Here is a 27,587-nt window from a genome sequence, read left to right as displayed (position 1 = left end):
AGCGGGTTGGGGCAGCGGCAGCCATTTTGTGCCGGGAGCCCGGAGGAAGAAGACGCTGGTGTCTCCACACTTCACGGGCCCTGGAGCCGACCGAGAGCCCCGCCGTTCCCTCCGCCGACGTCCAGCGGGTCTCTGACCCACTGACCACCTCTTCTCCTTTTGTATCCCACCAAAGAAGCGAGGTGGCGCAAAGCGATTCCTCCGAGACACAGCCACCCCTGGCTGGACCGTCTCCCCGTACCCCCAGTCCCTCGCCGTCCCCACGGCCGGCATTCCGCTGCCTCTCTCCCACCCCTCCGGGTGCGATGAGAGGCTTCGGGGACCGGGGCCGCGACCGAGACCGCGGCGGGTAAGGGGGGTGGGGTGGGGGTGGGTTGGGGGGAGGGGGGAGCTAGGGGGAGGAGGGGGCTTGGCGCGGTGCGGGTCGCCACGGCGTGGGGGCGGCGGGGGAAGCCGTCCCCCCACGTTAGGGGCTTCGGGGGAGGAAGGCCGGGGCGGAGTCGTGGGGACGAGGGGGGAGCGTTTTCCCCCCAGATTCTCATGTGGGGGTGGGCGGGAGCTGGAGTCTTTATTAGGACGGTTCTGGCAGCAATGGGGGGTGGTGGGTTGTTCAGGTTGTTTTTTTTATTATTATTTAGTTTTTCTCTCGTTCATGTGTAGCTGTGTGTGCTTTGCTTACAGTTTTAAGGCCTGCCGTTTCCTCGCCCCTCCCTTTATTTTCTGCCTCTTCTTTACTTCCCTCCCCCCGCCCTGGGCAAGCCACGAAGGTCTTGGTGGCCCTGGCAAGGGTGGTTGGACAGTCTGCCCTTCTGGTTGTCATTGCTCCTTCTGGACTTACTAGAAAGATGGCAGTTGGCGAAGGATCTTTCTCAGTTGCACTCCCAGGCTTATCGTGAGAGGAAAAGAGATTGAACACTGCTGCCGTGCAGGGGACTTGCATACTCGGAAGGGCGATCTCAGTAAACATGGCCCTGGACCACACTTAACGAGCATGACCAAGCTTACGTAGCAGTCAGACAGGAGTTGTCTGTGTGGCACTGCAGAGGCCTAGTGCTTGATATGCTTGATTCTGCTATTTAAAGCAAGATTAGCCTGGAAAAGGTTTTTACAGGTTAGATAAATACAATGGAATAACTACAATGCAGTAAATACAATGGAATGCTATATAGTATATAGCTAGTTTGAGACGAGTTTTTTTAAGGGTTGAAAGTAATAAAACGTTCATTCCAAGCCTTTTTAAAGAGAATGTTAGTTCTAACTTAGGAGACTGGTGTTTGCTGTCCCTTAGATCACAAGTAGTTAGGCCTCAATTCTTAAGCATTAACAGATAAACGTATCATGTGGGTTCTCTTAATATGGCAGACTAGATCTCAGTTAATGAGTCGTCTTGTTTGTTGGATTCCCCCCCCCTTTCCTTTTCTTGTTTTCCATCCCCACTGGGAGATTCAGGAATATTTTCTTTATATGTTGCAATGCATTTTAACATTTAGTTGCTCGCGTCTGTAGAGAGAGATAGTTGTATTCTTGCGTTATCTTACACCCACATTTCACGCTGTGAAATTAAAAGATACTTCAGTTTCTTTCACAGGCAGGAGGGTTCTGGTGTTTTTCTGCTGTGAGATTTCCAGCTCAGTTTAACACAAGGACACCGGAGTAAATGCTTTGGCAAGTCTGAGATAGTTCAGGCTCCAGCTGTTTTTGGAGTTTAGTGAGTGAATTTGAGTATGCAGATTTATATAGTTACTTAAAAGAACACAGTCCAAAGCACTGTCACAACACTTGGCATGCCTTAAAATTCGCGTCAATGATTTTGTGTTAAAACTTTGGTTATAGGTGGGTGTTTTTCTTTTAGATCAGGGGTTTTGCATAAGTGCCTGCATGGTTCTTTGTGAAGTTTTTGGACATTTGCATGGAAAATCGTTTCCTCAGCATATTATCCTGGAAGCTTTAATGCATCTGGATTCAGTTTGTTACATATGTCTATTTAAGTTGTGAAAATGTTTGTAACCACTAATAACCATTGTACTTCATAAATAACCTTTATAAAATTTTGGGCCACCCAGCATGCTGGTTAAGCACCATTTGAAAGTTTATCACCTCGGTGGCGATCCTTCTGTAGGCTAAACAAATACAGGCTTTCTGTTTTCCTCCTGTCAGGAACGAGTTGTAGGTGACTCTTAGAATGGAAAGTTGTACTGTTTTGCTCTGGAATGTAACAAATTTGCTTGGTTCTGTCCCAGAAATGATGGTACCGGTAATATTAGAGAAGAATGTTCTGAGATAGTTTGAATTCACACTTGAAAAGAGAACTGTTGGCAGATCAGTGGAATAATCTTACATGTAAATCAGTTTAACTGGAATTGGAATCTCGTTTAGTCGGAACGCAAAGTGTCAGTTACTGCCAGTTTAGCCGATAAACTTCAGAAGAGACAGGGCTCGAGGACTGCTGCAGGCCTCACTTCTTTCAGGTCAGCATACAGCCGTATTGTGTATTATAATGGAGAACTTAAACTACGTGGCTTCTATGTAAAATACATTGATTCTTCCCTCTGGATAGCTATGCAGCAAATATTCATACTACCCAGCGGTTTCAGTGTCCAGTGTAGTAATCAGTTCTTCCATATGTTTCTGTTCATAAGGAAACTTACTGACCCTTGGCTTAAGTGAGGCTATGGGTTTTGTTAGTTCTCCTTGGATACAGAAATGGTTGTCATCTTGATCTCAAGGTAGCGTGATCAGTAGCAGGCATCTTCACTAAAGGTGGATGTTCCTGTAAATGAAAATCTATACTATAATTTTTTACTTTGTCATGAAAGAAAATGTAATGCTTAAATGAATTTTTGAAGTTGTGTTCCACAGTCTTTTCATATGACAAAAATTGCTGATTATGCAGGCCGTCAGCGGGATCTGGTAGACATACTAGTGAGAAAATAAGGGATATTTCTAGGAGAGGGGACTTAAAGAAACAGTTGCAATAAAGCTAACATTTTAAAACTTAGCAGGTTTTAAGTTAAATTACACCTACCATACTTAGCTTTTCCAACAATGTAACCCCTTCCTGTTAGTATGTTGATTTGAGTTCTGTTTTTTTTGTCTCTTAATCACTATAATTTAGAGTATCTATTGGGAACCGATTTAAAGAACAAATGTAGGTAATGTCTGAACAGATAGTCTTGTACTTATATCAGAAATTTATTTCAGATCTTAATTTTTTTAGTAACTTCCCCCCGCCCCCGTCCCCTCGTTACTAATATAAGAAGATTGCTTTGGGATTTTTGTTGCTTTTGGTTTGTTTCATTAACAGTTTTTTTACTTACTAGTGGACTGCCTGGGTGAGGTGCAGACACTTTGGATTTGCCAGTTAAATAAGTGTCTTGTTTTAAATGGGCATTTCTCATGAATTCATGTTTTGCAAAAAGCTGTAGCTTTATTAGCCAAAATCTGAATTTGACCTGATAGCATTTGGAAAAGTACCTTCTGCTGCATTTGTATGATACTAATGAGAGAGCTGTAACTTTTTCTGTGGAATGTTAAAATATATAATTTATAATATTTACAGTAAAAATGATTTTATGCCACTCAGTTTTCAGTTACTCTTACAAATTATTGATAGAAGTTCATGTTTTGTCTACTGCATCATGTACTCATTACAGTTAGTTCTTAACCTTCTTAAGTGTATTAAATGAACAGGGTGAGCGAGAAAGAGCAGTAACTTCTGAGTAATTCTGCTAGTTGGGAATTTTTTAGCAGAATAAATATTAGCTTCTTACTCTCTTGAGTCTTCATCAAAAGCATTTGAGAGAGGATACGATTTTTCCCAGGTACTCCCCCCCCACCCCGTTAGACTCTTGTTTAAAAAGATTTTTATTTTTAAAATTTCACTTCTTTGGTTCCAGAATTACAGATGGACTTGTGGGCTTGGCTGGACCTGTGTGCTTTCTGTTCTTCACTCTTCTGTTTTTTATTTGAGGCATACTGCTTGATAAGAAAGGAGAGAGACACAGAGGGGGAGACAGGGGAGTAGCTATTTTTGTGTAAAACTAACCTTGAGAGAGATACAATGAACTTGGGTTTTGAGGTTTTTCTCGTCCCTTTCTTTCATCTAACCATGTTTTATGTCTGCTGTCATATCTTTCCTTGAAAATGTGTTATAGCTGTGCCCACAGCTTTGTCCCGAGGGAGGAAACCTTGATGTAGAAACCTAGAGGCAGGAGCTTTAAGGCAGTAACTTACAAATGGCTGTACTGTAAGGAAGATTTAAGATGATTTTGGGTTTAGAACTGACTTAGAGCAGGTTTATGTTATTTCAAAAAGTTGTATGCCATCATAGTGGTTGGAGGAGGGAGAGGCGGAGTGAGTTTTGCTAGGATATTGTGCTCATGTGTGAACTTGGGGAAAAAAAAAAAAAGAGTGGAAGATGCTTAAGAAACCTGCAAATTCCAGAGTAATTAAATACTCTTGTTTGTAACTAACACTGACATTCCCAGGTTTGGAGCAAGTCGTGGAGGTCCTCTTCCTCCAAAGAAATTTGGTAATCCAGGGGAACGTTTACGTAAGAAAAAATGGGATTTAAATGAACTGCCCAAGTTTGAAAAGAATTTTTACGTGGAACATCCGGAAGTGGCTAGGCTTACTCCGGTAAGTTTTCAGATCCTGTCTGTTCCATTTTGTCTAGCACAGAAAATGTCACAGATGGAAAAACTTGTGCTAGGAAGCCTGGGACAGCGTGTAATAGAACTCTCTTTTCATTAAGCTTGTTTAGTATGTGTGTACTCTGCAGGCTACTGGTTCTAGCTGCCTTCAATATTTAACATTAGCTAAGGTGATGCTTCTACTTTTAGCTGTTTTTATGAGATATTTTACATTTGGTCATTTGTAATGTGTCATCATAATGCTTGTCTGTTCTATCTATTTGCCAGTGTAGATAAGACTTAGAGGGCCTGAAGGTTGCAGTAGTGGGGAGGCCCTGGAAGGACCTAAAATAATTAAATAAGTGGCAGAAATATATGAGAAACGTTTGAAAGAATATTTTATTATAATAATAATTCAGGCTAAAAGAGACCATGGGAGATGTCTAGTGTAATTCTCTGCTCAGAGCAGGGCTGACTGCAAAACTAGAGCAGGTTGCTTAGCCCCTTGTCCGTTTGAGTATCCCCAGGGATGGGGAGAGTTTATATCCTCTATGGGTGGCTGTCCCAGGGCTTAGTGTTTCTCACGGTATTCCTGCTGCCCCCCCCCCATTATTGGCAACATCTCTCTACCGACCCATTGGGTAATTCAAAGTAGCAGTTAAATTCCCCTCTTAGCCCTCTCTTTCCCAAGCTAAATAAATCCACCTCTCCCAGTCTTTCTTCGTACAGCCTGTACTCCAGCCTTGCCCCCATAATTGGACATGCCCTGTTAAAGCAGTGTTGTTCCTACACTGGGGGCTCCAAACTGGATGCAGTACTTTGTGTTTACTCTGTAATCTCCCCTTCCTACCCCACTCAAGTTTAGAGTATTTTTTTCTCCTCTTCAATATCTTTTTATATTTAGAAATTGAGATATTTTATTCTTAACATGAGCAAACAAGCCAAAAAAATGTTCTTATCCAATTACATAGACTTACAAATCTTTATGTGAAATATTAATGAGATTTATATGGCATAAAGGAATTGAAGGAGGCATTGGCTTTTTAAAGAGACAACAACTTGAACTACTGAGTCACAGTTAGCGTTAGCTGCTGTAGCTGTCTTTGCCTTAGCCAACTAAAAGAATTTTCATGTTTTTCTCAGAAGTTGTTTTCTTTTTATACCTTTTCATTCAAGCTCAAGAGATTTTCACAAATAGTAAATTTATTACTTTGGATAAAGTGCATGTTTGGTACTTGTATGTGTCTTTCTGTTGATTTTTTTAATAAGCATTATAAGGTCATGAATTGTAGAAGCATGTTGCAAAATGCAGTTGGACTTGCAAGATAACCTAGACAAAGCTAAAACACTTTTTCTAATCCTAAAATTATGCTTATGTAGATACACATTTCAGAAATATTTTAAGACATTCAATTTTTTTTAAAGAATTGTGAGGTCTTAGGGTATCATTACGATGTTGCCTGGGCTGCTTTCATGCAGACAACAAAGAGTACTGGCTCCAAAAAGATTCCAAGCAACATTTCTGAGTTGCAGGTTGTGCAGCAAGAGCTCTGTATTTAACCACCTCTGGAATGTGTTAACTGAAGGAAGGGGGACTGCCCTGCCCTCTGCCTGTTTGTAGTATATTAGGGCCTATTTATTTTCTTTAGTTCTTGGCACTGCCACATAAAACATGTTTCTTATCTGATCCTCTGTGTCTAATCACCTTTGGAGCTGTTGATTACTTCTGGCCTCTAGAAGAAGAGTAAAACTCTTAAAAATACTGTATTAATGCACTTTTTATTAAAAAGGGCTGGTTGGAAGGAGAGAGGGACATTTGTCCTTCTAGACTACTTAGAGAGCTCATACCTCTGAATATTGCAGAAGCTATGTGATAGCTCAATCTCAAGAGAAAATCCTTAGAAAAGCAGTCCTTTTTAGACTGCTGTTTCAGTTCAGTTCTCTAATGAAGCTGTTATCCAGAGGTGTGAAGTGAGTTAGTAGTTAGAAACATGCCCTTTAAGTCTGCCCTGACATTTGACATTTGTGTTTCCTTTTTTTTTTCTTCACATAAATAGTATGAAGTTGAAGAATTGCGAAGAAAGAAAGAGATAACAATTAGAGGAATGGAGGGCTGCCCCAAGCCTGTGTTTGCCTTCCACCAGTGCAGCTTTCCACGTAAGTATTTTGCCATTTATTTTAACTATAATGATGACTACTCAAAAACAATAACTGTTTAGACCTGTTCTGTTTTCTAAAAGGTCTTCTGAAGCTTCAGTTATCCTTTATTCTTTTCTCAAATTCTTAGAGTATGTGATGGATGCCTTGATGGACCAGAACTTCACAGAACCCACTCCGATTCAGTGCCAAGGCTTTCCGCTAGCCCTCAGTGGTCGTGATATGGTGGGCATTGCGCAGACTGGCTCTGGGAAGACCCTAGCAGTATGTATTCTTCCCTTTTATTTATTTGGTTAGTTTTCCTAGTTGCTTTGCAGAAATTATCCTTGGCTACTTGTTAGTCGTTTTGGGCTTGTCAGTACTACAAGCATAAAGTGAGATGATTATATGTTTTTAGAGCTTGCTTTATTGCATCATGGGTGAGACTTAAGTCTCAACTCAACTAGCCTGTCTTATTCACAGGCATGTATTTTTGTGTGTCTTTCTTTTTGGATGCTTAGTCACTTCTCTTTGGCCTATGCTTACATTGTGGTTTAAAAACCAGTGTCTGCTCTTCAGCATATTTGTTGTATTAACTATGCAAGTAAAGGTAAAGAATGGTTGAGTCTTAGAGGCATATTTAGTTTTATCTGCAGTGTTTAAGAAGGAATTTTATCCTTTATGAAAAGCATTGGTTAGAGCCAAAGTTGCTCGATTCTGCTAACTTAGGCTCCAAATTTAAATGAGCCTTCCTTTCAGAGGTGCTGAGCAGCTATATTTTGTGCTCATTGTTATGAGCACATGACATTGCATGTCAGAGCAGGTATGGTTGGTCAGTAGCTCTGAAAATCTTATGTTCTGTTGGATAATAACTATCTGTTTTTGCAGAATCATGATTTTTATATAGCCAAGGCTTCTTGCTGTCTCTCACATCAGGTGTTGGCTTCTTGAAGGGATGTTAGCCTAAAGTGGGCTCTTGCCATGATCCAGTTGTTGTGGCAGGTGATCATTGGCACTGAATATCGAAGTCCTGTGTTTTGACTTCAAGTTCTTCTGTTTTAGTACTTGCTGCCTGCAATTGTTCACATCAACCACCAGCCATATTTGGAGAGAGGGGATGGCCCAATTGTAAGTGCTTATCTGTTCTCTTCCTTTTTGTGTCTATGACATGGCATCGTTAATGAGATGTGTACTTTATTTAATTGGTATAGCAGAATAGTAAGTAGAGAAATGTTTACTGTCACAACATGAACTTCCCACTTGGTTGAAATTCTGTGCAATTGCTGACATAGTCTAAAGATACTTAAATGTTTTAGCTAATAAAGACCAGATGGTCCAACTTTGCTTATGGTATCTGTGCGAAGCCCTTAACTTAAGGATGCTTGTGCAGCTTGGCTATCCTGAATCGATTCCTTTTGCAGTGCCTGGTTCTAGCACCTACTAGAGAGTTGGCTCAGCAAGTGCAGCAGGTGGCTGATGATTATGGCAAATGTTCAAGGCTGAAGAGTACCTGCATATACGGAGGAGCACCCAAAGGGCCCCAAATCAGAGATCTAGAAAGAGGTAATTTAAAAACAGGTGTTTGCAGTTTCTGGGTAAGGCGCTATTGTAAAATCACTGTAAAAACCAAAATGATCTTCTTAAAACCTGTTTGGAGGGGGGTGTGTGTGAATGAGCAGCTGTCTCTTTCTCCAGTTACAATAATGGTGCCTGAAGTATTTATCTTCTTTATTGTGTAGTGACTTACTTGAATATTAGATTCCTTTCCATTTTCTCTTTGAACTTTCGACTTGTGGAGATGATCAGGACATAGGAAAGGGGAACGGAAACTTAGCAAAAAGGAAGAGGTTATTTTGAGGAAATGTAGTAGCAGCAAGTTTAAGGAATGATTTTTCTTAAGCCAGATTGCAAATTTTCTGCCCCAGCTTATTCAAATAATCAAACCTAATTTCTGAATGTATAGAAACTTCTTTAGGCAGTGGCTTTTGGTTTTAGTATTGTTCTTAAGCACTGAGCTCTATTTCCATTCATGCACCCCATAATGTTCTGTAACTGCCTTTCCATACATAGCAAGGGGCTGGAGTTGGGAGGGATGAGGAACCATGGTTCTACAGCAGCCACTGTAACACAGTAGTGCTCAAGTGACCTGACCCTCATATTGAGGGCTAGTTACGTACAATTTCAAATGCAGTAACGTGCTGACGGCTTTCATCTTCACTAGGTTAAAAAAATGTGATAGAATTAGGTGAAAAGAGTTAAGAAGTATTATCAAGGTAAGCTTAGATATACAGATCTACTCAAGAAATCAGAAAAGTGTACTTACTCCAGTTTGCAGAGTCATTATTGAAAACTGCAGTAATGGGATAAAGGCATGTGTGGTAGAAAGCTGTGGGATGGCTCTGTTCAAGAAAATGGTAGTGCATTCCAATTAAAAAGTAGTGTCTTCAATGAAGAGTCAAAGGTTACATGAAAAAATGTTGGGAATTTCAGCTTGGTGGGGTTTTGCACACCTTCCTGGAGTGCTGTAAAATAGGTGTTCTGCTTATGAAGAAAACCACCTGGTTAGAGGATGTGGGCAGGTTCAGCGCTTTTAGTCCTTTCAGGTGTTACTGGCTTTGGAGGATTGCTTAGTATTTTCTGCAGCAAAGATTACTGAGTCCAGAAAACATGTTGGGGTTTGTTCTTTTTTTTTTTCCTCAGTTGTGATTTTTTTTGGTATTTAGTGAATTTACTTTGGAGGAGTACATAACTGACGACAGATTGCAGTTTCTTCAGTCTCCCTGGCAGACTAATGGCTCCATTAGAAATCTGATTCTTGCATGAGCTTTATAGAAGCTAGAAGTATGCCCAGCTTTGACAGCTCTGAGGAACCCAGGTTGACAGAGACAAAAAGATCTGGTTTGCCACAAAATACTCTGCATCTGTAAGTGCAGTATCGAGAAAGCTCTTGAAGTTTAGTTCTTTTTCACCTCACTGCTTACCTAAACTTACTTCTGTGGACATTCCAGTGACACTGAAGGACTCACCAGTAAGATCTGGGAATTGGTGGGAACCATTCTCTCCTTTTAAGGAATGTATAAATTGGCATACCTGATACTAGTTTTTGAATATTTGAATTCTGGTTTTGTGCTAACAGATACGGGTAGGGTGGTTGTCTGTCACTGTTTATGCACAATTACCTGGCATTAAAGCCCATGCTATGGCTTTATATGTATAAAAAAAAGTGGAAGTAATCTGACCTGTATACCAAGAGCAGCACTTCATGTTTGCTTAACGTGAGGAGTTTAGCTGGAGTTCGCTCTTATTTTTCCAGAGAGCTCTTGAGACTGTAATTCTGGGTGAAGGTGGGTCAGGCTTGAGTAGAAGCTTATTTTACTTCTGATTTTTGGACAGCTCTTTACTGGTGTTTTCTGACAGTAAGCTTTTAGCTTCTATACTGCATTTATTATTCTAATGGCACTGTAACAGTAATTTCAGAATGAAAAAAAAATGCTAGAAGAAACTAGGGCTTCTACTGAAATGACTCAATCTTGGGTACGAATGAGGGTGGTGCTTTTTTTTTTAAAACAGTTTTGCTCTGGAAGGTGATTCATTCTGACTAAAAATACCAATTGACATTCAAATGAAGAGCCTTACTCTTTTTCCTCATTCTGTTTTGAAGGTGTGGAGATCTGCATTGCTACACCAGGTCGCTTGATTGATTTCCTTGAGGCAGGAAAGACCAACCTTCGTCGGTGTACGTACCTGGTGCTGGATGAAGCAGACAGGATGTTGGACATGGGGTTTGAACCCCAAATTCGTAAAATTGTTGACCAGATAAGGGTGTGTGAACCTTACAAAAAAGGCAGCCTCCTTTGGTTTCCCATTCAAAGTCCAGTACCTTAACTAAATCCATTTTCCCTTTTTCTTAGCCTGACAGACAGACTCTGATGTGGAGTGCCACCTGGCCAAAAGAAGTGCGCCAGCTTGCCGAGGACTTCCTGCAGGACTATGTTCAGATCAATGTGGGAAATTTGGAGCTGAGTGCCAACCACAATATCCTGCAGATAGTGGATGTATGCATGGAGAGTGAGAAAGACCACAAGTAAGCTGATTATCCTATCATTTCAGGTTTTTTTGTGGTACTTAAAAATCCACGTTGCTTTGAGAGCCAGGTGTGAATTCTGAATAGTGAAGTTAATTGTAGAATTATTTAACCTTTGAGTGTTACCAAATAAGTGAGTCCTGTAACTAACTAGTCCATTGCATATATTTAACCGCACCTTTGTACAACAAATGCAAAATTTTGTGTGATAGTGACTTATGTGGATGTGTGTTGTGTATGTTCTCAATGTGAATTGAGAGTGTGCTCTTATATTCTTGTATATGTGGATACACATCTTGTCTTTCATGTCTATTTTAGACTGATACAACTGATGGAAGAAATCATGGCAGAGAAGGAAAACAAGACTATCATCTTTGTGGAGACAAAGAGGCGATGTGATGATCTCACTCGAAGGATGCGCAGAGATGGGTGATTAGCTTCCCTCTTCCCTCCCCTTGTTTCTAGTGGGAAACAGAAACAGTAATCAAAAGCAGTAAGGTTTAAGTGCTCATGATGCTATTGTTGGGAACAACTTCTCTATTCTTTTCTTGGCTGAATTCAGTCTTAGTTTCCCAGAAGGTTCCAGGCCATCAAAGCAAGATGAGAGGATTTGTCAGCTGGGCAGCTTTTAGCGTATCAGAACACTGATACGGTGGCTGGGACTGTGTCAATATAGCAAATGTGATTTGGCTTAGGTGGTTGTTTATAGACTCATAGAATCATTTAAGTTGGAAAAGACTTAAGATCATCAAGTCTGGGTAGGTAGTGGGTTTAAAATGCAAGCAACAAACCAATATCCATGCTAGGTAGATCCAGGCCAGAGGAGGACAGGGAATAAAATAGTTCTCAAGTCATTTATTGTTTGCCTTTTTACCAAAGATACAATAAAGCTTCCTCTTGCCTTTAATGTATGTACTTTCTGTCTATACTAATGTGCATTTCTGTTTGGCAGTTGGCCAGCTATGTGTATCCATGGAGACAAGAGTCAGCCAGAAAGAGATTGGGTGCTTAATGGTGAGTCCACCACTGAGGGGAGAATAACTCGGGCTGCTGTATGTAATTTACTGAGGCGTGTTTTCCTCCAGTTGTCTTTTTTTTTTTTTTTGTCTCTGTACCCCATAGATGCATTTCAAAAGAACTTCCTTTGCCTTTGTACTTTTAATTTCAGTACTTGTATTTGCCTATTTATTTTTTTTTTTATTTTTGACAAAAACACAGTGGGAAAATTGCTTAACCCAGAGAGTTGGGTTTTGAAAGATAGCTGACACCTTACATCCTGACTTGCTGGGGTTTCTGAAATTGACCCATCTTACACAAGTTCTGGAAAATGAGCATTTAGTGTAAATCAAGATCGGGTAACTTTATCTTTTTGAAAAATCTTACTTCATAGCATGCTTTGTTTTACAGAGTTTCGTTCTGGAAAGGCTCCTATCCTCATTGCTACCGACGTTGCATCTCGTGGGCTAGGTTTGTACACATAGACCGCTCTTGCCTACTGCTGCATATTTTTCTTCTTTGGACTGAAATATGTTTTCTTTTAAAAAAAAAAATCAAAGCGTGATTTTCCCCCACATGTGAAATACGTTTTTTAACATTAATCTTTTTTTTTTCTTTCATATTCAAAGTCTCTTCCTGCTCCTAATGAACAGGCTTTGGTCTGCAGCAAGGCCTAGGCATGACCAATCGATCGCCAAGAGGGAGAAGAGACGTCCAATTATGCAACCCAACCCTTCCACCACACTCACTTCTTCCCCAAGTCCGGCTTTTGTTGCTGGATGATAGGGATGGATTGCTCTCAGTACAGAGCGTGTCAGATAAAGTTCAAGTAGGAAGTTGTGGGAGAGCATTTCAACAGCAAATAGCTAATATTCTCCCCGTATGACACACCACAGATTTGAACATACCAACCCCACTGTACACGCATGTTTACCCCACAGATGTATTCACATCTGAGAAAGCACTGCTCCAGATCTTTGGTCTTGACATGCAACCTTCCCTCCTCTGTGTTCCTTCTAGGCAGGACCACTGAGATGATATATGGCCTTTAGCATCGTGTTACCCAAACATGTAATTGAATCGAAATTGCACAGCTCTGTTTTGGTGGTATGAAAATGATCTGTCTGGATGCGTCAGTTGTGCCCCCTTTTTTAATAAGCATACTTGTATTGTGAAACACGTGTGCTAAGCACAGTCCTTATACACTTGTCCACTCTAGAAGAGGAGGATGACTTCTGAAGTGCTCCGAATTTAATAATGGACATTGAGTATTGCCCCCTCCCTGAGTTTGGTAGAAGATAAACTCCTTGGGGGTTGACGTCTCACTTTAGTAAATTTTAGACAAAATCATTGCAAGCCATTGCAAATAAGCTCAGAAAAATCTCTAGCTGTTAAAAATCTCAGTTGTCTGAGCTATTTTTTTTTTTATATGCTGAAAGGGTGGCTGTGCTGTGCATCATATGGTCACTTTAATACAGGCAGACCATTACTAGACTTGGCAGCCTTTGTTCACACAACCTTCACCCCTCCTTCCCCTCCCCCCTCAAAAAACGTCCGACACTTCCTCAGAGAGGTGATTATATGGACTTCAGTCTCTGCCCTCTAGGGTCATGTCTGGACCTGTGCAGTTAGAACTTGGGCCTGTTGGGAGAAGGGACTGAGGCCTGAAACCAGTTTGTATGAAAGAGAGCTGCTTTCTCTTAGCAGCATTTTTTAAACAGGCTTGCTATGTGCTGGTAGCTTCTTTGTGCATCTTGCCTAGACATTTAAAACAGCCTCACCCCCCTCAAAAAAACACTCCCCCCAAAACTACTCAATTGGATAACACTTCAGAAAACAAGTCTCCCCACTTCCCATCCTCCACTTCACCTGAGCTAAGGGGGAAAGGTAACAGAGTCTGTTTCTTGTTACTGAACAACATCTCTGCTTATTTTGGGGCCCTGAGTTTGCTGCTTCTTAAAATAAGTCACTTAACTGGCAAACTTCTGGACGACTTCCTCCAAGATCCTGGAAAGTGAAGGCTTCTACCTAAATAACATAAAACAGGGGCGCGCGCCTTTTGGCTGAGTCACCAGGGCTTTCCCTCTTCCTAATGGAACATTGGTTTCAAAAAAGCTTCTTCCAGGTAAGTTCTGAGTCCCGTAATGACTTCTTTGTGATAATTCCCTGGAGTGAGGTCCTCTCTCTGCACTGACTTTTTTTTTTTACTTTATTTTTTTTTTGTTCAGTCTATTAAACTAAAAACATTGAATTTGTTTTGTTTTGTTTTCTTTAACAGAAGCTTTGATATCAGCTGCAGATCATTCTCAGTGCAGGGGTGGGGGCACATCTACATTGATGGTCTAAACAGCTCTCTAGACTAGCATGTTTGCTAGCTTATACCTCTCCTGATTAATAATCAGAGACTGTCTGTGCCATAGGGTATTCTGACGGTCTGACAAAGGGAATGTTTCCCAGGTAGCTGTCAAAAATGAATTACAGTTTCAATTCTTGATCCTGCTACATTATCTTCTGAAAGCGCAGGAAGATTGCGAGTGTGCGCAAACACTTTGGAGCATGCTAGACTGGAGAAGCAGAGTCTTGTACTTGCTCTGGTCTTTTCTTCAGCGAGCTGCGTGCTCTACCAGGACCACTTTCTAGTCTGGAAAACACCCTTGCATTTTCCTCTTCCTGCCTTCCCATTCTTCCCACTCCTTCCCAGTCAAGTCAGTTCCGTCTGCATCGGTAGCTGCAGTTCCCTGTGCTTTCTGCCAGGAAAGCAGGTCCTTGTATCCTCCCCGGTAATTCAAGTCACTTTGCTACTGATGGATGTGCAAAACGGAACTGACTGAGGATCATGTAGCCTGCAGCTTGTCAGACTAGTTACACCCTGGCTGTGAAGATGCAATCTGTCATATGTCCTCCTCTTTACTTCACTTTCCCCTTTTTTAAAAAAAAACTGTTGCATCAAGGACCCTAGCTGGAGACTCGCGCAGCCCCCTGTGAAACCTGCCTTCTCACTCCCTTTTTTTGGTGTGATTCAGGACTTTGGAGTCAGCAAAGACTGAGGAGCCCCCCCTTTGCTGTAATAAGAAACAGACATAAAGTCCCCCTCTTGTCACTACAACGCTCTTGTTTTTATTTTTCCTACAACCCCTTCGAAATTGATGCAGTCTGGGCAATAGATGCAGTCTGACCCTTTGGATGTAATTTTTGTATCTTCATTTTTTTGACAATTGCCCCTAAGAGCCCCGAATAGGGGACAAAAAGCGTTGGAGGACCTGAAACTTACCTGAACCCAGGTTCTCCGGCGCTTCACTACCAAATGGGGCTACAGAGAAGCGTCTAAGCCAGTTCACAGAGCGAGCGTGTGTGGGGACTTCTCGCTGCCATGGACCCTTGATGCATGCTCCCCGCGCTCCAGTGGTCCCGTGTCAGAGGGCGGAGTTTTCGAAAGGAGGCCGCCAAAAATAAAAGGCAAAGAGACGGGATCGGCTGCAGCGGTTTCCCACAGGAGGAGGGAGTGTGCATCGGTCTGGTAACAAACAGAGAATGTTTCTCTCTTTAAAACAAAACAAAAAAAAAAAAAACCAACAAAAAAAGGAAAGGAAATCACAAAAATCTGTGTTTTATCTTGGATATTTTCAGAATATTCTACTTAAAATGCAGATTTTTAACTTTTTTTTTTTTTAACGAGCTGTTAGGGCACTTTCTGTAATACCATGCTTTTTAAAGTATTGTATACTATAGCAAATAGGTGTTCTTGGTAATTGAGGTGCTTTCACTGAAGTGTTACGCTAACATTTACTTTGTTTCTGTCCCATAAGTTTATGAAGTCTGACTTTCCAAAAGGCGTGCAGTTCTGATCTCCTAAATTTCAATATTTTGTATACAAAGCAGTTTTGATCATTTCATTTCCTGCTTCCATCTGATGCTGGAAGTAGGGAATTGCTAATGGAATTCAGGATCGTCCAAATTATGAAAGCTTGCCAGAACTGGACAGAACAGCACGGTGAAATGCTAGCGCAATGTATTCTGGTGATAACTACAAAGATGAGTTAAGATGTTCTGGGTCTGGATAATTTTTAATGAGTTGGCTGAATAATACTAATGTAATTGGAGTGTCTTAAGCTTTAGACTAGGGAAAGTAGTTCACTATATTTTATTAGGACTGTAAAAGTGAATATTTTTAAGATTGCGTTTTATTTCATGTTACCAAGTGGAAGGTAAGTGATCTCACTACCGTTGTTATTTGTTAGACTTCTCCCAACAGAGTAAAAGCTTTACTGTGGCAGTTCTGCCCTTCCTCCACCCCAGTTTGCTCTGTCTGATGGTGGCATTTTCACTTTCCAGATTGTGGTTTTTTTTAAAAAAAAAAAGTATGAAATTCAATTAGCTAATTCACAAACGTCAGTGTCTTTGACACATGAAGACAAAGAAATGCATTCCGGGGAGGATGAATTTGAGTGCAGGGCAAAACTGCTTTAAAATTACCACCATTTTTCAGGACACTGATCTTCATTCCTGATGATCTTAAATTTGAGTCTTCTACTCTTTTGGGATGAGTCTGTCTTGTATTTATTCCATGCAATTACTAACTTTGTATTTTTTTTTCTTATTACTGTCACCTGCATTCGTGCTCCCCACCTTTCGTTGGCACGTCCTCTCTTCTTCTCCCCTTTCCTCAACCCCACCCCTTCACTGTGCTTCGCACCTGGGCACTTCACAAGACGTGGAAGATGTTAAATTTGTGATAAACTACGACTATCCGAACAGCTCTGAAGATTATGTGCATCGTATTGGCCGTACTGCACGTAGTACCAACAAAGGTACTGCCTACACGTTCTTCACACCAGGAAACCTGAAACAAGCCAGGGAGCTTATCAAAGTGTTGGAAGAAGCCAATCAAGCCATCAATCCAAAACTGATGCAGCTTGTGGACCACCGAGGAGGAGGAGGTGGTGGTGGAGGTAAAGGCACATGGGGAAAGGGCTACACGGGGAATAGGTTCCCCATTTTGAGGGAGGAAAGACTGAAAGAGGGTAGGGAAGTAGTAAGCACAAGTCTAAGATAACAAACGGTAGTTTAGTAATAAAGCTGTTTCATACCCAAGAACACATTACATAGATGTAATATTTCCATCCAGAAGAGAGGTAGTCCACTGTTTTACCTTAGCTGTAGTATTCTTTTTCTCCTGAGAAGGTCGTCACAAAGCTAATTTTGCTTGAATTCGTTAATTCCTTGCAGTTCCTAAGCACAGGCAACAGGATGCGTGTGCATGCACATGCGAAATTGAAATCAACAAAGGACTACACTGGCCTTACCTTCAGGGACTGAGACTATTTTTCCTCCCGTTCCCTGAAGGAGTAGTAAGTTTCATTATATTTCCAAGTTAGTCCTGAATTTCTTCTGTTTCTTTGTCTCCAAGCGCATGCATTAAGAACCCTTTTTTAACTTTGTATTTACACCTTGAATAAAATGAAGAGGCGTACACACAGCTGTGCAGGGAAGTTCTAGTCAGTCAAAAGAACTTGCTCCTCGTGGGCAAAATTGTGGATGTAGATGGGGGAGAAAGGGTGGCATAATTGTACCAGTTCATTGTTTAAGACTTGTTCATGGTACTAAATCTTAATATATTCATCGCCAGGAGGTCGTTCTCGTTACCGAACGAGCAGTTCAGTAAACAACCCTAACCTGATGTACCAGGAAGAGTGTGACAGGAGGCTCCGGGGAGTGAAAGAGGGCCGGAGAGACTCAGGTGGCTTCAGAGACCGTGAGCGTGGTGACAGTTATGCCAACGGAGCCAACAAGACCTATGGCAGTGCCTACGGGAGCCCAAATTCCGCTTTTGGGGCAGCACAGAGCCAGTATGGTTACACTCAAGGGAGCTATGGAGCAGCTGCCTATGGCACGAGTGGCTATGGCACTGCAGAGTACAGTGCTAGTGGCTATGGTGCCAGCACCACAGCTGCCACCGCTGGGAGAACCTCACAGAGCACTACCCAACAGCAGTATGCAGGGATGGTGGGGCGCTCGGGCCAGCAGCCACAGCCGCTCATGTCACAACAGTTTCCGCAGCCCCCTGCCACTAACGTGATGGGCTATATGGGACAGACTGCCACCTACCAGTATCCGCCCCCTCCCCCACCCCCTCCCCCGTCCCGCAAATGAGACCACTCGTCCACTGGTGACCAGTGTAGACCTCTTGCATTTAAAGGAACCTTTTCTTTCTCTTCTTTCCCATTGTGATGTCTCTCTCATGCAGGTTAGACTTAGAATTCACCATTCAAATCCCTCGAGCCCATTAAAATGGCCCCCAGTCCACATTACTGACCCTGTCCTCTTTTTTTTTTTTTAATTTTTTTTTAAAAGATATATATAGTTGACTGGAAAAATTATTATTTTTTGTCTTGCATGTTGAGGAAATTGGAAATTTTATTTTCTCTAAAAGAAATGGGTATAAGGCAGATAGGTCCCAGCTCGATCATCTTGGTGTCTAAGGTTTGTGTGAAAACTTGGTTTTGAGGGGAGGAAGTTTCTATTCTGTAACATGTTAATTTAATTCCAGGAAGTATCAAGAGAGGTGGGAAACTTGGGGAGCTAAAAAGCACTTCATTTAAAATGATAAATGCAAGGGAGCAATGCTCACTTCTCCTAATCTTAATTTTTTTTTTTTTTTTTTTTTAAATAGCTCACTATTATTGCTTGTAGTCTACTGTAGGTGACTTTCTATAGGAAAACTCTGCTCATTTGTCTGAGCTGGGCGGTGTTCGGAGTATGGCCCCAGGTACATTGTTGGCATTTTCTGCAGCTCTGGAGGCAGCTGCCCCATCTTCTAATACCTGTAGCAGCCTGCAGTAGGGAAGGTGGGATTGAAACCCCAGTGTCAGAGACCAAACCCATCTTGGATTCAATACCTGAAAACGAGATAAGTCACTGTAGGTACCGCTGCTATAATGTTTAGCCAAGTGAATTCTTCCTGTACGATTGTTTAGTTGCAGCATCACAAATGTGTGGAGCCTGGTTATCCTTCAATGAGTTTCTGCTCTCAGATCCCTGTTGGGTTTCTTGAGAGAAGTCTTACTTGAGATTCCAGAAAGTAGAGGACTGAGATGATGAACAGCATGTCTTGTTTGTCTGTCCTTCGCAAACAAACTACCTTTTGCCACGGGTAATGTTCCGAATGCCGCTATGCTGAATAAAATGTGACAAGAGTTTTCCACACTTAAAATATAAGAGGTTTGAAAAGGGTGGGTTGTGGGGGAGGGCAAGGGGAGGAAGGGAGGAGGAGGAGGAGATTGCCTGGAATCTCCTTTTCATGAGGTAAGCGGTGAGCTGGTTAGTGCATCTTGATTCTGAAGCTTTATTTCTTTTGTACCTTGCTCTGACTATTGCTTTTCCTGGCTTTTGAGTGCGTTTCCCTGCTCCATTGGTCCCTTTGAGCTGAGCTCTCGCAGGTAGGTAGCATTTTAGAAAATGTTAGAGAAGAGTGAAATTTTAGTAAATACGTAATTAAAACTTGTTTATTTTACAGGCTAAGGTGGGTGTGAGGGGGTTTCCCCTTTAGTAAAGCATGTTGTTGATTTGTTATTTCTAATACCAGACGGTTCAGAGACAGTAGATGATAATAGGAGTTGGCTGCTCTTGATCTGATAATATGGCAAAAGAATGGATACATCTCCTGGTTTGTGAGGTATAATCCCTGCATTACGAGAGTGCAGGGTTTGGTTTTTGGTTTTTGGTTTGTTGTTTTTTTTTTTATCTTGGCATTCTTGCATATGGATGAACAAGGCAGCCCACTCCTTCTGTAGCAGAGTTGGAACTTATTATAGCCCAGGAAAGAGCTTGCTTATACAGAAATTTTTTCTTTTAAAATTTAATTTCTTCCCAGAGTAAAATTTTGGGGGATGAATGCACATGTGTTGTTTTTGTGCAGTACACAGGTAGGTTGCTGACACAGAGGGAAAAGGGAGAGATATTCCAGAACCTTGGTTCCCTCGTCCCATGTTCTAATTCCAGTGCTTGGGCAGGAAGTTCCTTTGCTTGTGTTAAGTGAAAGCCAGAAACATTTTGTTTATCCAGGCATTGACTGATTTGTCTTTGGCCTCTCCCTTGCAAGCAAGTGCAGAGCCTTTTTTTTTTTTTTTTTTTTTTTTTTTTAAAATTTGTGAGTTCAATGCAGAAATGTGTTTGAGGGGTGTAGGAGTAGAACATCTCACTGACTGGCTTTAAAAAGGGTCTCTGGACCACCAAAGCTGCCTTACCGTCTGCTATAGCTTTCACTTCTTTTGGGGGGGAACGACTTGTGCATGTGTAAACGTCTATGCCAAGTCGTGCAGTGCGTTACTGCCATTGAGGTCAGCTGAAGTCCAGGGTCTCGGTTCAGTTCAGAGTGTTAACCAGACTGCTGAATGCATAAATGCACCGTGGCATGTGCTGCCCCTGTCCCACCTGGTGCTCGCTGCTCTGTTCCATATACCAGCTGGAGGGCCCTTTTTGATAAAGCGTTAGCGTCTAGTATTGTTTGCCTTGTTTTCAACCTGTAAAAGTTTGTGGGAGTGTCAAATGAGTTGGGTGTCTCCTCCCCTCCCACTTCCCGAAGCAATTTACTGTTTGGACTTCTCTGAACAGCGGAAGGGTTAGTGGCTTTGTGTGGGATCAGCATCTCGTTTCACACACCTGCTGGTCTCTGAACACATTCCTGTTGTATTAATGAAGACTTGAATTGAGAGATTCATAGATCTGTGGTGTTCAGACACAGGATACTAAGAGCTATGTTACTATTCTTAGTTTGTAAATTGTCCTTTTGATACCATCTTGTTTTCTTTTGTAGGTATAAATAAAAACACTGTTGTCAATAAATTGTGAACTTTGTCTTTATTTCTGGAGTGTAAAACTGTCTTTGTCCCTGTTCTTCCCAGTTCTTAAAAAAAAAATAAATGTCAAAATCAAGGAGTTGGAAGCACCTGTTGGCAACCCACTGAATTTTAATTGAAATTATCCCTGTTTGTAGAAGATAAGGAACTGTCAGTGAAGGCGGGTGAGTGGGGGGAATGTTTGAACTCTTGCGGAGTTGGGAGATTGGTGTCACTGAAGGGAATGGGTTTTCCCTGAATGTTACAGGACTTGAACAGAATGGGGGTTGGGCAGAGTTAACTGTTGGGAGGATGTTAAGTTTATACAGAGTTAAAAGTAATAGTTTGTAGCGCCTGCTGTGTCAGATGTGGCCACCCAAGAAATGGGTCAGTGGCCTTAGTATTTGTTATCAGGCTTAATAGTGCTGTGTTCCCTTTAGCACAGGGACCTGTTAAAGGACCGGAGGACTAAAGGTAGTGACAAGTTCCCTTATATTCCCTGTGCTGCCTCAGGGTCAAGGTGGAGGCGAGTTTTGGAGGTAGATGCTGGGAGAAGCCAGGAGAAAATAATTTGCACTACATCAGTATTGGCCAGCACTAGTTACTAGCACCAAATTCAAGTCAGAAGAAATTAAAAAAAAAAAAGAAAAAACAAAAACCAAATTGCAGGAAAGTCTCATACGGATGAAAAGCGTATCGGCTTTCCAGGCCTTGTCTTCCTGGTGCTGGAGTGGGACTTGGCTGAGCCGTCCGTTAGTCAGAAAGGGCTGGGAAAGGAAAGCTGTGATCTTGAAGAGCTTCATCTTTGGAATTTCTTGTGTTGCCTGTGGAAATGTCTTCAAACAGGCACGGGAAGGCTTAGCTTCTTGCCTTTTAGGACTGTGTAAAGAGAAAGAGAAGGTAATGAAGGAACTGCTGTTACAACAATTTTTTTTTTTAACTTGCTACTTAAAGTGCTGGCCGGCGGGTTGCCCGGTTCGCAAACGGCCGTGAGGTTATGGCTGTCGAATAGCCCTTCGCAGGCACCCTCCCTGTGCTACTGTAGGCTAGTGGGGACAGAGCTGTGCTGTCTGCGGGTCATATGACTGTTCGTCCGCAGTCACGGCTCTATGCTGCCAGCTCCCAAGAATCCCATTCATTGCATCTAGGAGAATTTAGCAAGAACGATGAAATTAAGGAATTGTGAGAAGAGGGGAGAACTTGTGATCCTTGATGGGAGACAGCCACTGCAAAATTGCTTCCAAGGGCAGAAACTCCACAACCTATTTATTCTCCTTCATGTTAAAGGAAAAGGTTCTTGTCTTCTTGTCCATGGTTACTTTCTCTTAATGTCCCCTCTTTTTTTTTTCTTGGCGTAGTACGGAGTCTACTGTTCTATCCCCAGTGCTTTCCCCCTCCTTTTAATAGAGAACATGGCCTGAATAAATGGTCTGTGGCCAGACGCCCTGAGCCTGCCCCATCTCATCTGACCTGGAAGCTGGGATGGGAGGTCTCTCCAAGATACCGTGGGCTTAGGTGAGGTAGATGGAGAAGTGGCTCCCCTGCCCGCATGGTGGTCAGTGGTGCAGAGTCCGGCTGTTGGCCTGGTGCTGGCGGTTTACCCTGGGGCTGCGGACGGGTCAGCACTGCCCAACGCCTTTGGTCGGTGCCAGGGGAAGGGCAGAGCAGGTCCTCAGTGGTTTGCCGATGATGCACAATGTAGGGGCACAGCTGATAGACTGGATGGGGTCAGAGGGACCGTGCCAGGTCAGAGAGAGGGGCTGGTGGGGACTTCATGGGGTCAGCAAAGGGAAAGGCCGTGTCCTGCCCCTGGGGCTGAAAAACCCCGTGCAGCAGTATGTGCTGGAAAGCAGCTTGGCAGAAAAGGCCCCGGGTGGGCTGATGGATGTGATGTTGAACATGAGCCACCAACATGCCCTCATGGCAAAGAATGCAAACAGCCTCCTGAGTGACATCGCCGGCAATTCGAGGGAGGTGATCCTTCCTCCCTAGCTGGCCCTGGTGAGGCCGCAGCTGGCGAGGTGGGTCCAGCTCTGGGCTCCCAGTATAAAAAGCAGGGACATACTGGAGCAAGCCCAGAAAGATCAGAAGGATGGTTAAGAAACTAGAGCGTTGGATGTGGGAGCACAGGCTGAGGGGCATCTTCTCCATGTGTATAAGTAAACACCTGATGGGGGGAGTAAAGGAGACAGAGCCAGACTCTGCTCAGTGGTGCCCAGTGACAGGGCAAGGGGCGATGGGAAATTCCACATAAACGTGTGTTACGGTGAGGGTGGTCAGACACTGGCCCAGGTTGTCAGAGAGGCTGTGGTGCCCCCGTCCTGCAGATAAGTCAAAACCTGACTGGACAGGACCTGGAACAACCTGCTCTGGGTGACCCTGCTGTGAGTGGGGGGAGGATTTGATGATCCCCTGAGTTGCTCCTGACCACAGCTGTTCTGTGAAATACAAGCTTTTGGGACCTGAAAGCTTCCTTCCTTAGAATATCTTTCAGGTCCTTGCATTAAATAGAAAGGAGCTCACCTAGTTTTGAAAACATGACAAAGAGAAGTTGTGTTCTATAAAAATCCCTTTACAATGCTTTGGTATAGGCTCTGAAGTCTTATTAAATACATTTCTTTATGTAACATGTCTTTGCTTTTTTTGCAGCATCGCTGCCCTTTTGTCTGAGCTCTACTGTGTCAGGAATGTTTTGAAAAGATGGTTTGGGTTTTTTTTGTTTGTTTGTTTGGTTTTTTTTTTTTTTGCAAGAGTGTGAGAGATGTGCAACCTGCTATAATATTTCTGGTTTTCATAAATGACTGCAAAGCATTTGCATGCCTTCAGTCACCTTTTCTCCCCCATGATCCAGGATATTTATGTAAAAGGAAAAAAAGCAATTCTCTTCCCGCTGTGACATCCCAGGGACAAATGTTTTTTTATTCTGCCTCCTGTAAAATCTAAATTTTGCAGTTTTATCACTAGCAGTGTGAGACTGAAAGCCAGCAGTTGTTTTTTTTTTTTACCCCCTTTTGTTCCACCATCCGGAACTACACAGGGCATACATTTCTCCCAAAATACAGAAGGACACGGGATACACGAATTGAGTGAAGCTAAAATGGGAATTAGGTTTTTTTTAAAAAAAAAAAAAAAAAGGAATTGATGTGGAGCACCTTGATGGCAGTTTAACGAAGTACTGTTCTGGCTACAAAAATGTTTTAATGACAGAAGGAATTAGATTTCATCAAATTCTGTCCTCTTCAATAGAAAAGTATCTAAAAGCATGCTTCAGCCTTAGCAAACCATAGCGTGTCCCACCAAAGTTTATGCCCTTGATGCACTTGTTAGCTCTGGTACGTAGCCATTTACCAAAGCACGTCGCTGAAGTAGAAGGAGCATCTGATTTTGGGAAACGGAAAGAGGGGGGTCTTGTCCGTGCAGATGCCTGTCTTCCTACAGAATCAGTTCTTGAGAACGTTACATCTTTTCCATCAAAGGAAAAAGTAGGCTTAATAATAGCTCCATATGTCTGCAGTTGCTTTCTCAGGTACATTGTCTGCCTACAGCTATTTTTCTCGCCCCTCAAAGTATTTTTTTGCGTGATTCATAATCTTTCAAAATATACATAGAATTGAACATACTTTCATTGTTAACTTCCCAAGGTGGGGTTAAACCAGGCTTAGCTCTGGCTTAGCTTCTGCTGCGTTTCACATGCACATCTAGAGCCTTGTGAGCAGAGATGCCCACATGCATTCAACAGTTTTTTCAACAGTTTTTAAACTGGATTTTAGGTGGGCAATGTGCATCACAAATGCAGCGAAGAATAAAGTCACATAAGGATTAATGCACGGCAAGCTGCGGCTCCACTGCACGTTGCAAGAGTGCTGAATGAACGTTTTGGATTTATACCAACTCCTTTACCTACCTTTGGTAACGTAGAGATAGAAGAAGTCACAGTAGAAGATGGTTTGTACTACCCCAGAAACTACAGCGATCTGGTCATAGAAATTCTCCGTGTAGTAGCGCCAGACCCAGTTGGCGATGTAGAGAGCGCGGTAGAGGCCCAGGAAGAAAAGGTAGTGTGTTGTGATGGTCTCTGCTTCCCCCGTCTTGCTGATCATGAAGAGTTGAGGAAGGATAGCCACGGACTCCAGGTAGATGGAGAAGGTCCAGAGTATCTGTGAGATGCAAAATGAAGGCAGAGGAGAGTCTTGGTGCTGGTTAATACACGTTAAGAGTCAAAGCTTTAATTTGGCAGAGCATTGATGTGCGAGGGGGATGAGTAGCGCTGTTGGAGTTGGAAAAAAAGAGCCTGCTGTCTTAAGACTGAGAGGAGACAGTGCTGAGCAGCTATATAGATGGTATGGTCTTCAAGGCCTGCCAACCTTGCTTTTCCTGCCTGCTTTTGCTGTTAAAAATCTCAACTATTCAACATGTTGCTCCCTCTGCTGCATGGTGCTTCCCCTCCCCTTTCCTGCCTTAGGTTTTCCTTACCTCCAAGGGGGTGAAGCTGTGGTTCTCCAGAAATGACAGGCCTGTGACAGGGACCAGTAGGAACTCAAGGCGAAAGGAGTCATTCTCGCTGTCAAACGTTTTCCGGAATTTCCCATAGATCATGTACACGGTGATGTAGGCACATATCAAAAAAATTACCTGGAGGAGGAAAGGGAGACAGCAAGACCTCACCTGCGGTTACACCTTCTGTGCTTGAAGGGAGGATGGCTTTGCCAAAGTCAAGATCTTTTTTAAGCTAGTTCCGGTGGGGCTGTGCCAGGGTGAGCTACTGGTAAATGCTTTGTCTGCGCTGGTTTGTGGATTGACTTCTGCTGGAGATACTCCAGTAGTCAACTGAAGATTGCCCCACCATGAGGATCACACTTGCTTGAGCCCTCTAGGACTCTGTGTGAAGAGGCTGGTTTGGTGGCAGCCATCTGTTAATGCTCCTGCTGCACAAGGACACCCAGGCCAGTCTTGTTCTGATTTTGGTGGTACTAAATGTGGTGGGCTCAGCTTGCTCCTTGACTCTGCTGAGGGGGTTTTTTGGTCAACAGCGGGCCAGTGACACCAAAGGAAGCATCTTTATCCACCTTTCCCGTGTATAAACCCTGTTGGTGACAAGTGAAGAAGGTGGAATTGCTCCTTCTTCCTGCTGGCTGAAGAACTTAGTGAACGCATACCCTTGCCTCCTTGAGAAACCACGTCAGGTTGAGGGGAACCTCTGCTTCCACCCTGCCCTCTCCTTACCTTCATCACAGTGTTATAGACAGAGATGAAGGTGGTGAACAGGTCCAGATAGCGGGTTGTGAAGACAAGGGCGAAAAGAATCTGACTCTTCCCAGAGATACCTGCATGGCAGGGAGAAGAAAGGAAGGTAAGGCAGATGAGAGGAGGGACCCTTAGGATGGTGGTTTCCCCTTGTGCCTTCTTTGGAAGTGTTTGTATGTAGGCGTTTTGCTTTGTGAGCCTGGTCTGGCCTGTGGGTGCTGTGGTAGCTCTAGACCCACCCCAGGACTGGCCTGAGTCTCCCTAAGTAGCAGGGCAGGCTCCTGCTGACACCCCTGAGCCCTGCCTCGGGTTATAGGGACCAGCGCTCGGTGGGCATGTTCACTCTTTGGCCAATTCAGTCCTTACCGTCATCAAAATGCATTTCTCTTCACTCCCTCACCCCCTTCACCTGCCCACCTCACCAGCAGAGTTGTGCGATGTGACATCTGCTGCATCAGGGAAGAGCTGCAGGATCAGGGACCAGCCCAGGGATGCTGACGGAGCTTAGTCACCCCTGGCGGGGAGACGCAGCCAGACCCGCCCATTTCTCTACCTGTGATAATGGCCACAGTGGTGCAGCCCAACCCCAAAGCCTCCTGGGGACAAAACCATGAGCTCTGAGCAAAATCCTCCTGTGGGAAGGTGCTGCTCTGATTTCCTCACTCAGAGATGGGGCAGCCCCTGGTACCTGCCTGCCTGCTGGCAGGACCTCTGACCTAAAGCAGCTTTCTCTAGAGGTCATCAGTTTTGATGTTCACTTCATCACCCTGACACCAAACCTGCCCAAGGCCATGAGCCTTGCCACATCACATCCTTCCAACGCAGCCCTCTCCTCCTGGCAGGGTGACTTCCCGGAGGAGGATGACTTCCGCCAAAGAGCCCACTGGGGAGGGCTGCCAGCTTGCATGGGCCATCGCTAGCCTTTTCAGCACCCATTTCTCTCACACCCCTCACTGAGCAGCCCTCTGAGAAGGGTCCCCTCCTTCCCCAGGGCGTGGGATCACTCACCGGCACAGGACTTCGACTTTTGGATCTTCAGCAGGAGGATGATGATGGCCAGCAAGTGGGAGATGTCCCCCAGGATGCGGAAGATGTTCATGGTGCTGGGGGGGCTCCGCTGGGACTAAGGGAGCGGGGCACTTCCTGCTGGCAGGGAGGGTGAGGGCAAGGAGTTTTCACCCCTCCAAGCCTCAACCAAGCAAACGGTCTCCTCCAGCTCAACTTTCCTTTTTTTCCCCAGTACGGAGCCCTCTCTTCTGGCGGAGAAAAGTTCAGGCTTCCCTCTCCCCTGGTTGCAAGTGCCTTTCCCCTGCCGGGTGCTCAGGCTGGACGTCTCCCTTGCTTACTTTTTCCCCAAGGTGGATTTTTCTCTCTGCCCCTCCCCCCCGGCCTTCCTCTCCCTGCTCCAGGCCAAAAGTTGGGGTTTGTCCCCTGGAGAGCCCCAGGCTGAGCCTGCCGAGCAGCCCCAAAACCAGCGCTGGGTGACGGTGACGTGGCTCCTGGCTGGCCGGGGAGGAGAGGGAGGAGGCGATGGAGGCGGGAATAACTGCGCTATTTTTCCCTTTTTTTCCCTTCCTCTTTTTTCTTCCCCAACTTGTCTCAAGTTACATGCGGAAGTGTCGTTAAAGGGGAAAAGGCAGAGGGAAAGGGGTCCCCATCCTC

At 43.6% G+C, this 27,587-nt stretch overlaps 2 protein-coding genes across 2 annotated transcripts; one reads left to right on the top strand and one right to left on the bottom strand.

Annotated features, from left to right (window-relative positions):
• Positions 1 to 215: 215 nt before the first annotated feature.
• DDX17 (DEAD-box helicase 17) lies at positions 216 to 20,688 on the top strand. The gene is made up of 13 exons (XM_075077194.1): positions 216 to 349; positions 4,488 to 4,638; positions 6,689 to 6,788; positions 6,919 to 7,052; positions 7,830 to 7,895; positions 8,189 to 8,330; positions 10,429 to 10,589; positions 10,679 to 10,851; positions 11,170 to 11,280; positions 11,804 to 11,865; positions 12,259 to 12,318; positions 16,557 to 16,796; positions 17,474 to 20,688. Exons 1-13 carry the CDS (start codon positions 306 to 308, stop codon positions 17,995 to 17,997), a joined length of 1,968 nt encoding a protein of 655 aa, XP_074933295.1. The 5' UTR covers positions 216 to 305; the 3' UTR covers positions 17,998 to 20,688.
• Positions 19,569 to 27,587, bottom strand: KDELR3 (KDEL endoplasmic reticulum protein retention receptor 3). The gene is made up of 5 exons (XM_075077248.1): positions 26,934 to 27,587; positions 25,905 to 26,005; positions 25,155 to 25,313; positions 24,586 to 24,838; positions 19,569 to 21,560 (listed from the first exon to the last, which is right to left on the bottom strand). Exons 1-5 carry the CDS (start codon positions 27,022 to 27,024, stop codon positions 21,520 to 21,522), a joined length of 645 nt encoding a protein of 214 aa, XP_074933349.1. The 5' UTR covers positions 27,025 to 27,587; the 3' UTR covers positions 19,569 to 21,519.

This window comes from Phalacrocorax aristotelis, chromosome 1, assembly GCF_949628215.1.
Source record: "Phalacrocorax aristotelis chromosome 1, bGulAri2.1, whole genome shotgun sequence".
Lineage (NCBI taxonomy): Eukaryota > Metazoa > Chordata > Aves > Suliformes > Phalacrocoracidae > Phalacrocorax > Phalacrocorax aristotelis.
The sequence above is the reverse complement of the archived record's forward strand: the minus strand, read 5'-3'. Positions and strand labels throughout refer to the sequence as shown.

What these genes read in the sequence shown, in the direction of transcription:
- DDX17 (XM_075077194.1), top strand. Translation starts at nt 306, where the DNA reads ATGAGAGGCTTCGGGGACCGGGGCCGCGACCGAGACCGCGGCGG. An exon ending in AAGTGGCTAGGCTTACTCCG is followed by an intron (nt 4,639 to 6,688) that starts GTAAGTTTTCAG and finishes TCACATAAATAG; the next exon opens with TATGAAGTTGAAGAATTGCG. An exon ending in CGTTGCATCTCGTGGGCTAG is followed by an intron (nt 12,319 to 16,556) that starts GTTTGTACACAT and finishes GCACTTCACAAG; the next exon opens with ACGTGGAAGATGTTAAATTT.
- KDELR3 (XM_075077248.1), bottom strand. Translation starts at nt 27,024, where the DNA reads ATGAACATCTTCCGCATCCTGGGGGACATCTCCCACTTGCTGGCCATC. An exon ending in ACAGCTTCACCCCCTTGGAG is followed by an intron (nt 24,839 to 25,154) that starts GTAAGGAAAACC and finishes TGCATCTCACAG; the next exon opens with ATACTCTGGACCTTCTCCAT. An exon ending in CTATCTCTACGTTACCAAAG is followed by an intron (nt 21,561 to 24,585) that starts GTAGGTAAAGGA and finishes CTCTTTACACAG; the next exon opens with TCCTAAAAGGCAAGAAGCTA.